The sequence below is a fragment of the Colletotrichum siamense genome (assembly GCF_013390195.1).
Source record: "Colletotrichum siamense strain Cg363 chromosome Unknown KSG_Cg363_contig01, whole genome shotgun sequence".
NCBI classification, from domain to species: domain Eukaryota; kingdom Fungi; phylum Ascomycota; class Sordariomycetes; order Glomerellales; family Glomerellaceae; genus Colletotrichum; species Colletotrichum siamense.
The window spans coordinates 4,718,568-4,730,593 of record NW_023501014.1 but is presented as its reverse complement, the minus strand read 5'-3'; the positions used below and the strand labels follow the sequence as shown (position 1 = coordinate 4,730,593).

Below are 12,026 nucleotides of genomic sequence, written 5' to 3'. Positions count from 1 at the left end.
TTTATTACTCGCTAGCATTGAAAGGCGGCGACAGCCGTCTTCTCTACCATGTTCGCCCCGCGCGCAGAGAAGCCGGTTCCCTCAGACCTGAGTTCAATGAGCCCAGGAAATTCTTGCTTTGATTGTCTTGGCTTGCTCTTTGAGCCGTTGGACGCGAGTCTTGCGTCACAGACATAGCAGGCATGCTCCTGCTCCGCAGCATTGTTGCCTTTGACCGGAGCCATGAATTTGGTCGCACAGCCTCGACATATTACATGGCCACAACTCTCCGCAAGCTGTGGTCGCGAAGCGTTGCCAAGAGTCTTGAGACAGGAGGGGCAGATACGTCTCGTTCCATCCGCACCTGTGTCGGCTTCTTCTTTGAAGTTCAGCTGTATAAGGCTCTTGAGAGAGTAGGGATGTTGAGAGTCATCGGGCGATGCGGGGCAGACGGGATTGATTTTGGCCTTTTTTATGACAATTGCTGCTTTTCGGGCTGCTTCGGCATCGGGAGTCTGGGAAGGGGTCCAGAAAGACGGCAGAGACTCCTTAGAGGCCTAAGAGAATGTTAAAAAAAACAGCACGAGAAAATCATGGTCTGTGGCAAGATTTGGACCTTTTCGTACTCAATTGACTTCTTGGCTTTGGTGCGATCATCCTCCGCTATTCTCTCCAGCTCTTCTTGATCCAAGACAAATTTCCTTTTCGAGCCAACCTTTGCCGTGATAGACCCAGAATCGGCCTGTATCGAAGATGAAGACGATGGCGCCGCGATTCTTGAAGACAACGCAGGGTTCAAACCTGCTTGTAGCATCTCAAACTCCTTGATGGCACGTTCCTGAGCTTCTGCATCTTTACGAGCAAGAGCCTCGTGAATCTCCTGCTCGGCCTTCTCTCGCGCACGCTCTAGGCGTTTGATCTCCTTCTTTTGGGCTAAAAGGTTTGCAACAGCGCACTCTCTGCAAAAGACATCGCCATGGCTGCAAGAAACCGGGTCCCTGGCGATCTCGAGGCAGAGGTAACAAGAGCCGAAGGGAAGGAACGAATCTCTGTTAAGTCGGGCAGACGTAGAGGTCCATGCAGCCTTGGCGAGGTCACGTTCGTGCGAGGTGAAAACACTGCGCGAAGTGTTTCTCTTGCCTGGTCAACATCAGTATCGGGCAGAGCATATATTTTGGTCATGGTGTCGCGCCTACTGTGAGCCATGTTTACCGTCCGATTCCGTTTCTTGATGCCTTTCCCCCGAAATATTTGGTTTTCGAGATGACGGAAATGCCTATGTTGCAATTTTTCCTGGGGTAACTTGAGGTATACACACGTGATGTGGCAAAAGGTGGAAGTAAACTCCGAGAAGCTCAACCAGGTGCCTGGCTACCCAGTGCCCAAAGAAGTTCCTGGGGCGGTATCCGTAGAATGGTAGGTAAGGTACGAAGCCGTGTCGCGACAGTGGGCACAGAAAGCAGACAGGGGTATGTCTCGATGGAACGACGGGATAAAATCATACACTCCGTTGCGTTGACAGCGTCCGCCCCCCTTTTTTTTCCCCGCTTATGCAAAAACATGAAAAAAAGCCAATTTTACGCTGTGACGCGCATTTCTCTGCATCGCACGCAAAACGCGTCAAAGTCATCACCAACACCTCAATTGCCGTCAATCACTATAGTCCCAGTAGTATTCAAACGTATAACTACACGATAGAGACATAAGGTGTGTATTTCATGCTTCCGTAGCAGTCAATCTACCCATCGAGGCATTGCCAACCCAGCTAGTCACCTCATCCCCATACCATTCGACCAACAAAAGGTCTATTTTCGTCATGAGAGATCAAGATGACATTTGCTGAGGAACAGAAGAAGAGACCTGCTGTATGACTTTATATATCTACTCAGCATACGGTTTGTATGGCTCTGAGTAATATATAAGCATACCAAGGGGCTTGATACGGTTCTTCAGAGCAAATGCTTTGGCAGTCAACAGGATTAATGACTCTCCTGATAGCTCAGCTTGTTCACGATATTGAGCAAGAGTCTACTGCTGTATAGATTGTGCCCTGTTACTTACAGTTTGCCGCTGGTCAGTACATGTCCGTGGTTTATTATATCAGATACATCGAGAAAGACGCCGGGCGACGACGACGATACAATGGCGCCCAGAATATCGAATCTACAGCTATCGACGATCGCGATGATACTGCCATTCGAAGACCAAAAGACCCACGAGCTGGCAAGTATCGTTGGCTGTACCGAACGAACGATTCGACGACATAGATCACGACGTAATATCACTGGCGAAGTGCAGAGATATAAGAGGTGCCGCCAGAGTCGACAAAAGATGGAAATATGGCATCGTACAGAGCTTCTTGAACTACTGCAGTACCGCAGCGATCTATCTCTTGAAGAGATGCAAGATTTCCTATTTGAAGCCTTCGAGATCCAGATCAGTCGTTCTGCAATCAGTCGACAGTTAAACTCAGCTGGCTGGACGAACAAGAAGTCCAAGATTATTGCTGCTCAGCGAAGTGACGAACTACGATACGAGTACTTGTACCGTATACGACGATATCGCCCCGACCAGCTGGTATTCGTCGACGAATCCGGCGTCAATAAGGATACTGGGATACGGAGGACTGGATGGGCGCCGAAAGGGCTTGCTGCGTTTCGAACTGCAGAGATTGATCGGTTTCAGAACTCTCGCGTACAGATCCTGCCAGCCCTCACGTTGAGCGGTATCCTACACTTGACTACGTATTATGGTACGACTGACGGCGATGGGTTCTTTCGTTGGCTACAGGAGTGCCTTATCCCGAAATGTGGGCGTTTTCCAGAGCCAAACTCTGTCATCGTTATGGATAACCTCTCCTGCCATCGTATACCTGAAATCGAGGGTTTATGCCGGGTATCAGGTGTCCATCTCGAGTTTCTGCCTCCGTATTCACCAGACTTCAACCCCATCGAAGAGTACTTCGGCGATCTAAAGCGATACATCAGGAAGACGTATTCGAAGTGGAACAACGATGAGAATGACACTCGGGATTTCATGGAATATCTACGTGACTGCGCTATGGAGATTGGGTATCGTCTACCCCAGATCGAGGGCCATTTCCGCCATTCGTTCGTCAACTTTGATGGGACAGAGCATATATTTGACGATATCGAACTATAAAAGGGAGGATTTGCTGCCAATATTGAACATCAGCAAGCAATCCAAATTTTCATCGTGCGTTCGCGCGCAATAGATCTTAATCGTGTCGTCATATGATGGTCAATCATCAAATCCATGATTGTAGCCAACAAGATTGCCAAAAGGTTAGCCACAAGCGCACCAGAACACAAAAAATATACCGTCGTCCATTGTTTTCGTCGGTAGCTACGTATACATATCAATTTTGCCTGTATAACGGCTGAAACGCGTTGTTGATGCTTGTGACGATGATTTGTGATGATGACACGTCATCACGATCAGAGACTTCAACCATAGTCAGAGACTTCAACTGCCCCTAACCAGTATCGGGATGGACCGAAGTGTATTGTTTGCAGATCCAAAATAACAGTAATTCTATTGCTTTTATACGTATAGAGCGGCAGTGTTGAATCTACGGCTATGGGTAGACTTTTCCGTGGTTGAACACGTCATGCAAAAAAATCGCGCATACAGTCAAACTTCACACCACTCTTGCTGTATCACTCTTCTTCGTTATCCTCCTCCGAGTAATACGTCTCTGTTGACGACGTATCACTCGAGATTTCAATCTGATTGTCCTCATCGCCTTGCTCGATTTCGTCTTGTTCGATCTGTAACTGCGTGGGCAGCATCTGCGACGCTGACAGCAGTGGTGACGAAACGAAACCAAAGAGTTCCGAAACGCCTACAAAGTTAGCCATATTCGACAGTAAACAGCTCTATATACACTCACCACGTCGACCAACTTCAACTGGCGTACCACGGATCTCTTGCTCGATGGATTGACGTGGCACTAGGGCGTCGATATGTCGGGATGACCCCAACTCGCCTGAAACTAGCGCCGCAGAGTTTTCAACTGGCGCCGCCGCCGTCCCTCCTGGCAATCCAGCGTATATTCTTGTATAAACATCTCCTTCTGACTCTCGATGGTTTGAATGAAGTTCAGAGTGAGATACCACGTCGGAGAGGGCGTCAGACTGCCCTCCGTAGTAGGCGCTGTTGTCTATGAAGGATTTGATCGAGTTCCTGACATCTTCGGTAAGATCTTGAGTAAAACCCTGTTCAGTAAACCAAATATCTGGTAACTTGCGAATTGCCCGCAAGCTACTGTCTACTGATCGCAGTTTCTGTAGCTTCTTTCTGAACCCTTCGTCGACGTTATATCGCTTGCCGCGGACGGATATAAACCACTTGATGAAGCTGGCCACTTGATCTAGAGCTTTTCGAGGCGAATCCGGTACCACTGGCGAGGACGAACGAATCGGGAGTGCGATACTTGGTTGACGAGTGCTTGGAAGGTTCAATGGCGGAAGAGTTGGCAACGAATACTGTGAGATGTTCGCATATGGCCAATATGCCGGCGGCGGCGGCGCCGGCGGCGGCAGCTGTACGTATGGGTTAGGATATTGAAGATGACGATCTGGCGCCCCCGCGTTGCCGTATATATTGACGATGGCGTTGCTGTTGGCGTTGGTTAGGCCAGATCTTGACCCTGATGATGGAAGTGCGGCATTTTCAGCCTTCTCTTCCGTCATCACTGTCGTCTCCTGGTTATCATCAACCTCCACGATATTCTTACTTCTCTTGCCCTGGCGTTTCTGATCCTCTATAAACTGGTCGTGAAGAATCTCACCAAGCAGTTCTTTAGGTGGTTCCATATTGTCAACGCCAGCCTGTCCAGTCATAATAGCCTTCGCCCACTTCTCTATATGGTGAGATTTGATCTTGTAGTGCTTCTGGCCTAGTATATAGCACCAGTTGAACTTCTCGTCGCCCGAACTATTCTTACATCTCTGGTACTCTGGGCAGATGTGCGTACGGAGAAGTTGTCTGTGCATACCCTCCTTCCGACGCTCGACGTTTGCAGGATCGTTAGCCTCACGATCGATCGCCTCTTGCATGCCGGCTGAAACGCCTGCTCGGCCACCTTTTCGAGGCGTTCGTACGCCAGTCACTATACCACCAGAGATTGGTACGGCGCTGTATTGCCACTTGACGGTGAGGTGGACTTCACCCCTCTCTTCAGCTTGTTCAAGAGAGGGGACAATATCAACCCATGGAATACTTGGCCAAGTGACCCCTCCAGTAGACGGATAGACCCGAGTGAAGATTGGTGTTGGTTTAGATGCGTTGGTGGGCTTCCTCCAAGCAACGACAACAGCGATATTGGCCTTCTTCACAATATACGAGTGAGCCACTTCTGCCTCAAGTTGGGCGCCGCTGTCTGCCTCCCAGTCTCTACTATTCGCATCTAATACAGGAGCAATACTGAATCTGTTATACGCGATGCTCTCGATGGTTAGATCGAGAACAGGTAAACCGTTACCCTTGAGCGCTGGGCCACGGGTAACCTGGATTTGTAGCAGAGTTGGTTCCTCGTTACCCATATCGTCCTCCTCTTCAAATACATCGTGGAACGACATAAACGTATCATCAGCGCTATGGCGAGGGGCCGTAGGCGTATCGTCCGCAAATCGAGTGGTTTGACGAGGGGTTGGGTTAACTGGGGTCGAGTCTGGTCGAAACGGTGGCATCGACGAAGGCAGAGTACTTCGGAGCCGGATCGTATGCGGCGGATCCTTCTTTCGCTTCCTCTGCGTTGTCGTTGCTTTTTGGCGAGAGGACGCTTTTGGAGCTCTTCGTGATGACGGAGGGGCTATAAGTACACGCTTTCTTCGCGATGTAGACTCAGCCGCCACCAAATCATTAGTCTCGGGTCCAGCCTCGGCGACGATAACCTCCTCGGCGGCCTCCTCGGCGGCCTCTTCGGCGGCGGCAGCCCGGCGAGCCCTCTCGGCGGGCGTAACGATCCTGATCGACGGCGAGGCAGAGCGTTGAGGAGGATCTCTGGCGGCGTCCTGTGCCAGTTGTTGTATACGTCGTTGTTTCCGCGTACCGTTGGCGATGGGTGACGGACGATGCCCAGAAGGGTCATCATCCGCCTGCCGAGCCGCGCGGCGGCGTTTAGGAGGCATCACGATGCCCTCAGATAATGAGATTCAATAGAAATAGATCAATTGAAGCCATCAGAATAGGTCAATTGCCGTACTACGAATATCTACGTGGCGTTGGGCAAATTTTCATGTATATACAGGGATTATGCGTGCGTAATTTCGGCAAAAAGGGGGGGCGGACGCTGTCAACGCAACGGAGTGTAATGCATTGATGAGGCTTAATCTTTCTAATAACGGGGCGATTGCATCAGAGCGATCCACCGTTTGTTGAGCCCCAGGTTTTTCACGCCCATTTTGCCTGTCATTCTCTCGCTCTCTTTAATCAAGGATCGTTCGGGTATCATTAGCCCTTAGTCACTTCGCCTCGCTGCGACGAGACTGAATGAGATTCTGGCCGCTCCCGGTCGCATTGTCCCAGTTTAGTCCGTGGTGGGGGATTTGGTACATGACACTTTAGGCACTGGTCACCCGGTACGCCACGCGTGTTGCCTCTTCTGCAAACATTTCTGAAAGGTGCAAGGTGAGAGCAGTGCAGGCAAAAGCACTTCGTACCCCTAATTTTCCAATTTTCTCCCACGGGGCTCTATTCCATCAATTTAAAAGCGGCGTCATCCAGCAGGTCGTTGTCTGCGCAACAGATATGGCGGCCACCGAGGCCGTGCCAGATCGGCCCAGCTTGCCATGGCGCATGGCATCAGCAGCTGTCATGACCCTGACAGGAGCAATTTCTCGAGTCTTTTTGTACGCACTCAACGATATTCAGACGGAGGGTCAAGCCGAGTTTCTGCGCCTCTTGGACAAGCGTCGTGCTGGCCATGCCGATCGTGGTCTGATTACCGGTATTTATGCTTTTCTATCAACCACACTCGTCCGCAACCCCCCTCTTGGTGAAGAACGCGATTCGCTGATAATGGGTTCCCGCACGCAGTCTCTAATCATATCAGCGTGTGGGTTTGACTTGTATGGTTTTCGTAGCGAATGCGTCAAGCTGATGCATCTCGAAACCGCAGTCTGGATGACCCCCTGATATGGGGAGTCTTGCCACTCAGGTACAACATGATTCCCGAAAACAGCCGTTGGAGCTTGGGAGCTCACGACATCTGCTTCAAGAATAGGTCTATAATAATCCCTCTCGACCACGAGTCTTGGTAACATTGAACTCACTCATATTCCAGTTTCTTTACGACCTTCTTCACTCTTGGTCAAGTCCTACCAACTTACCGAATGCTGCATTCTCCCCACGGAGGGCTATTTCAGCCGACCATGACCCAGGCTATCCGCATACTCTCCGGACCGGGCTCTGTGTATACTCGTGGCGCTACCTTCAAGGCTGGTGCCAACGAGAACTTCAAGTCGCCCGCATTTTACGGCGTTAATCATAACGCGTGGATCCATGTCTTTCCGGAGGGATGTGTACATCAGCATCCTCAGAATGCCCTGAGATACTTCAAATGGGGAGTGTCGCGGTTGATCCTCGAGTCCGACCCTGCCCCCCAGCTGGTACCCATCTTCATCGATGGATTCAAAAACATCATGCCAGAGGACAGAGAATGGCCACGGTTTTTACCGCGCATCGGTGCTAAGATCCGAGTCATTTACGGCAGCGCCGTCGACGTTGATGAAGTTTTTAGAGAATCACGCTCAAAATGGAAGCGTATGGTACGAAAGCAAGAGGAGGTTTTAGGCAGGTCATTGAACGCTGGCGAGGTACCTGAAGTACTCAAAGATCACCCCGAGGCTATTCGACTACGCATGGAGGTCGCCAAAACTGTCAGGGCAATGGTTCAGAACCTGAGGCTCAAGGCGGGCTACTCGGATGATGACCATTCGTACGCGCTCGCAAAAACCTGGGAGAGAGAGCCCAAGACAAAGCATTTCCAAAGCCCCGTCGATGACAGTCTGGTCCGTAAGGAATAGGAGGTTGCGCTTCCTAGAAAACATGAATATCAAGGAATTGGCGGCATGCATAGTTCAGCCCCGTGGGTTCTTGTTGAAAATAAAAGCAAGAGCAAGCTATAGAATAAAGCAGTCCACTGGTCGACCTGTATCGCTTGAATGCGCTTGTTACGACAATTTTATGTGCCCTTCGACTTTGTGTGACCTGCTTCACAACAGTCTTGCAACAGTCAATGGAAAATAAAGACCCAAGGCCCCGAGATGCCTCCCGCCGGATCCGACTATGCCAGAAATGCCAAAACGAAGTTTCAGAAACTCTCCCTTGGAATCAAAGACCGTACGCCTTGAAACCCATACCCAACGAGTCAACTTCAACCATCGCAATCAGTACGCGTCGTACGAAGCCTGGCCCGGATAAGCTCTGGCTTGCGCCTGCAAGGCTTGTTGCTGGTGTTGCTGCATCACAATGTCGTTGAACCAGGGGTGTTTGAGCGCCTCATGCGCGCTGATGCGAAGTTCGGGGCGCAATTGGAGCATTCTCTGAAGCAAGTCGATACCAGTTGGGTCAATTTGTGGCAGAATTTGGCGTAGATCCTGAGTGGCATACATCTGGAATGTCGGCTTATACTCAGGGAACTGTGTGATGCCGGTCCACGTGCGCTCAGTCGGTGTTCCCATTATGCGGAAAATGCGGATGATTTGATCCTCGTTTGTTGTTCCGGGAAACAAGGGCCTTCCAGTGTACATCTCTGCCATGATGCAGCCAGCAGACCATATGTCGATGCTGGTGTTGTATGTCCTGCTACCTAGAAGCACATCTGGTGCCCGGTACCACAGCGTCACCACCTCGTTGGAGAAGGTGTTGACAGGGATGCCAAATGCGCGAGCCAAGCCAAAGTCGCCAAGTTTCAGCTGCCCTTTGCCGTTGATGAGGAGATTCTGTGGCTTGAGATCTCGGTGCAGAACCCTATTCTGGTGGCAGAAATCGATGCCCCTTAAAAGCTGGTACATGAATGACTTGATTTGATGAGGCTTCAGGGCCCCTCTATCGCCGTGTGTATCCATGTACTTCTTGAGGTCGCCGTCCATGTATTCAAACACCAGCATTAGCTTGTTCTCTGTATGGATGACGTCGTGGAGTGCGACAATGTTCTCGTGCTTGAGCTCCTTCATGAGGGAGATTTCTCGGATTGCTGTTGAAGGTGTACCTTCCTCCGAGTCGAGGTGGATCTCCTTGAGAGCAACGAGCTCTCCCGTTTGGCGATTGCGACCTTTGAAAACCTATGACAATTGTCAGCGGAGGAGACAATTTTGTAGTGCTAGAAGGACGTACCGTGGCATAAGTTCCTTCGCCTAGCTTCTCCAACTGCTGGAAGGAGCTCGGATGTCTCTTGCCGTCCATGTCTGATGATGATCGAAAGCGTTCGTACGAAATGGGCGAGCTGATCTGTGGTCGGGTATCTTCGAAAGGAATTGCTCGCGCAGGAGAAAAGAAGAAAACGAGTGGTTCTGGACTGCACCAGCCAGAAAATAAGCGTCTCGGGTCGGTACGCAGAAAAGTCGAGTGCACTTGACAGTCGCGGTTTGTTCCGTGTTCTCTTTGTGAAGTGAAGCCTCACGAGGCTGTGTCTGTACGGCTGTATAGGGAGGCAAGAAGTGCGTGAATGTGTGGTTGTGATGGATGCGCAAGCGGCCTGTCGTCAAGTAGGGACTGAGATGGGACGAGACGGTAAGGCAGGTAGGTAGCTGTTGCATACGGCGGCTGTCGATGGGGGGCTTCGTGTCCGCCTGGTGAGTCAGGCCCTAGGGAGAGACGAGTGACGATTAGGGGACCTGCCGAGACTACAGAATACAGCCTCTGAACTAAGTAGGTACCTATGGAGGGGTAAAATGAAGCGACCAGCCGCAGCGGGTCGGGTAAAGCCTGGATCAGCTCACCCATGGAGGCAGTCTGCCCCACATCATACCTAAGGTAAGGTACGGATACCTAAGGTAATAGAACCTACTACGTAGTAGAAAGCACCCCCAAATGTGAATGCCTTACTCACACTGTAAGATAGCTAGGTTCTTAGGTGGGCTTATGTCAGCGGTGTTCTGCCCCAACACCCCACATTGGGTGCCTCCCTGAGGACGTGGAGTACTGTACGCATGTCACTGAGGTGGTCATGCGCCCCTTAAGAGGCCCACCGAATCTTATCAGCTTGCGACTTGAACGTTATCTACCATTCCATCCGCCAACGACCATACTGCGCTTACGTCTTGTCTTCCCGACAACCTTCTAGATTGTGTCTGAATATTGCCCGTTCGCCCAGCTGATTCCCCGAACACCCCATCTCTTCCAACTACACAGCAGCTGCTTTATCAACTTGGACTGATGATAAGCCGGCTTCAAAATGCGCCCTCTTCCTGGCAGCAGCACCTTCTCAGGGCACGCTTTGTCTGGTGATGGAGCTGCCGATCGCTTCACATCGCAGTCTTCAACTCCTCAAATGTGCTTCATCATTGCAGATGAGACCGCCGTGGAAACAGCCTTGCCGTCGCCTTGTCACACCCATCCTCGTGCTCGCGATCGAAAACGTCCAATACACAACCATCTTCCTGCCGGCACCGCGTCGAGCCGTGATTCTAGTGCAGCGCCCCCTGCGCCTGCTCCCCGTCCTAACCTCACATCCACGTTGCAACCTCGTGAAGCCATACAAAACCGACCTCCAGTCACAAGCAATAGGTCGCCAACGAGAATACAGACACCTCCGCCGCCGACACCGTCTCAACCCATGACACCCATCCTTTATGGCGTCTCCGGCCCATGTTCCGCCATAAGCAGCTCCTCCTCGCGACGAAACTCGTTGGCAGGGTCGCTGTCCGAGTACCAAGAGAGCTTCGTCATGAGCGCCTTCGGTGCCTCTGAGTCTGGTCAAGCTCAGAGCTCGTACAACGGCGAGGGTGCCCAACAGTTTATAATGCCTACAATCAGTGTCCCCAGCCGACGACCATTTACCGAAGTTGGAAAATCCTTGGGGAGGCTCAAATTGCTCGTGGCGGGCAAATCAGGTACATGCCCGTGTCTTCCGCCGAGAGGGATCGAAAATGGTTACTGACTGTGATCAAACCTCAGGTCTTGGGAAGACATCTCTGATCAGAGCTATAACGCAGTCATGTCCTCACGTTGTGCATGTTGATCCCACAGTGCCTATCGCCATGGCATCCACCGGATTGCTGTCAACGAATACACTTCCCTACGACCCTCCAATGGCCCAGGGTCCCTTTCGGATTACGAAAACACTCGCCAGTACAAAGCCGTATCCGCAGTGGTGGAGAGAACCAACCTCGATCGGTTCCCTATCTGGTTCTGATACTGCCGGCGACATGGTTCTAGATAGGAACGTCTGCTTTGTTGACACGCCAGGTTACCAGGAAACATGTCGGGTATGCCATCCCAGCTCGTACCGTAGCCTGTTTACCACTGCTGACATCTCAGCCGTCCGATACTGTTGAGCAAGTTTCGCACTACGTCGAATCACACTTGCACAAATGTCGACTCGACGACCTCGATGATTCCAATGTCTTAAGGACCATTAGTGGAGGAGGTGGTCTACTTGTAGATGCCGTGCTGTATATGATTTCCTCTTCAGGTGAGTCTGTAAGCCAACTTTTGCGGGGACCTATGATTGAACATGTACAGGCCTCAGTTCGACCGACCTGCACTATATTCGCCAGCTTCAGTCGCTTACGAACGTCGTGCCTCTCCTGGCGCAGGCAGATTTGCTAACAGCGGGTGAGATGGCAAAAAGCAAAGAACAGATTTCCCGCCAGCTAGCCGATGCTGGTCTTGACCTTTTTACGTTTACTTCACAAGGTCTGGATGCGGCAGGAACGTTGAACATCTTCGCAATCTCTAGCAAGACCGGCACAGACGACGATGTAATGGATGCTAGTATCCTAATGAGTCCGGAATATGTTCAACCTCTAGTACCGACGGACCTTTCCAGCCTAGTGAGCTATATCTTCAGCTTCGAC

The 12,026-nt window shown here is 51.0% G+C and overlaps 4 protein-coding genes across 4 annotated transcripts; 2 read left to right on the top strand and 2 right to left on the bottom strand.

Annotated features, from left to right (window-relative positions):
- Positions 1–11: 11 nt before the first annotated feature.
- Positions 12–1,185, bottom strand: CSU1 (E3 ubiquitin-protein ligase CSU1; the record flags this gene model as incomplete). The annotated part of the gene is made up of 3 exons (XM_036633023.1): positions 12–536; positions 596–1,119; positions 1,176–1,185. 3 exons carry the CDS (start codon positions 1,183–1,185, stop codon positions 12–14), a joined length of 1,059 nt encoding a protein of 352 aa, XP_036502843.1.
- A 1,125-nt stretch (positions 1,186–2,310) lies between these two features.
- CGCS363_v001173 (uncharacterized protein) lies at positions 2,311–3,141 on the top strand (the record flags this gene model as incomplete). Its single annotated transcript, XM_036633022.1, has 1 exon — positions 2,311–3,141. One exon carries the CDS (start codon positions 2,311–2,313, stop codon positions 3,139–3,141), a length of 831 nt encoding a protein of 276 aa, XP_036502840.1.
- A 3,612-nt stretch (positions 3,142–6,753) lies between these two features.
- Positions 6,754–8,030, top strand: TAZ1 (Lysophosphatidylcholine acyltransferase; the record flags this gene model as incomplete). Its single annotated transcript, XM_036633021.1, has 4 exons — positions 6,754–6,952; positions 7,042–7,060; positions 7,124–7,228; positions 7,289–8,030. 4 exons carry the CDS (start codon positions 6,754–6,756, stop codon positions 8,028–8,030), a joined length of 1,065 nt encoding a protein of 354 aa, XP_036502841.1.
- Positions 8,031–8,393: 363 nt separating this feature from the next.
- Positions 8,394–9,411, bottom strand: PHO85 (Negative regulator of the PHO system; the record flags this gene model as incomplete). Its single annotated transcript, XM_036633020.1, has 2 exons — positions 8,394–9,290; positions 9,343–9,411. The coding sequence occupies 2 exons, from the start codon at positions 9,409–9,411 to the stop codon at positions 8,394–8,396; spliced, it is 966 nt and encodes a 321-aa protein (XP_036502355.1).
- Positions 9,412–12,026: the final 2,615 nt, after the last annotated feature.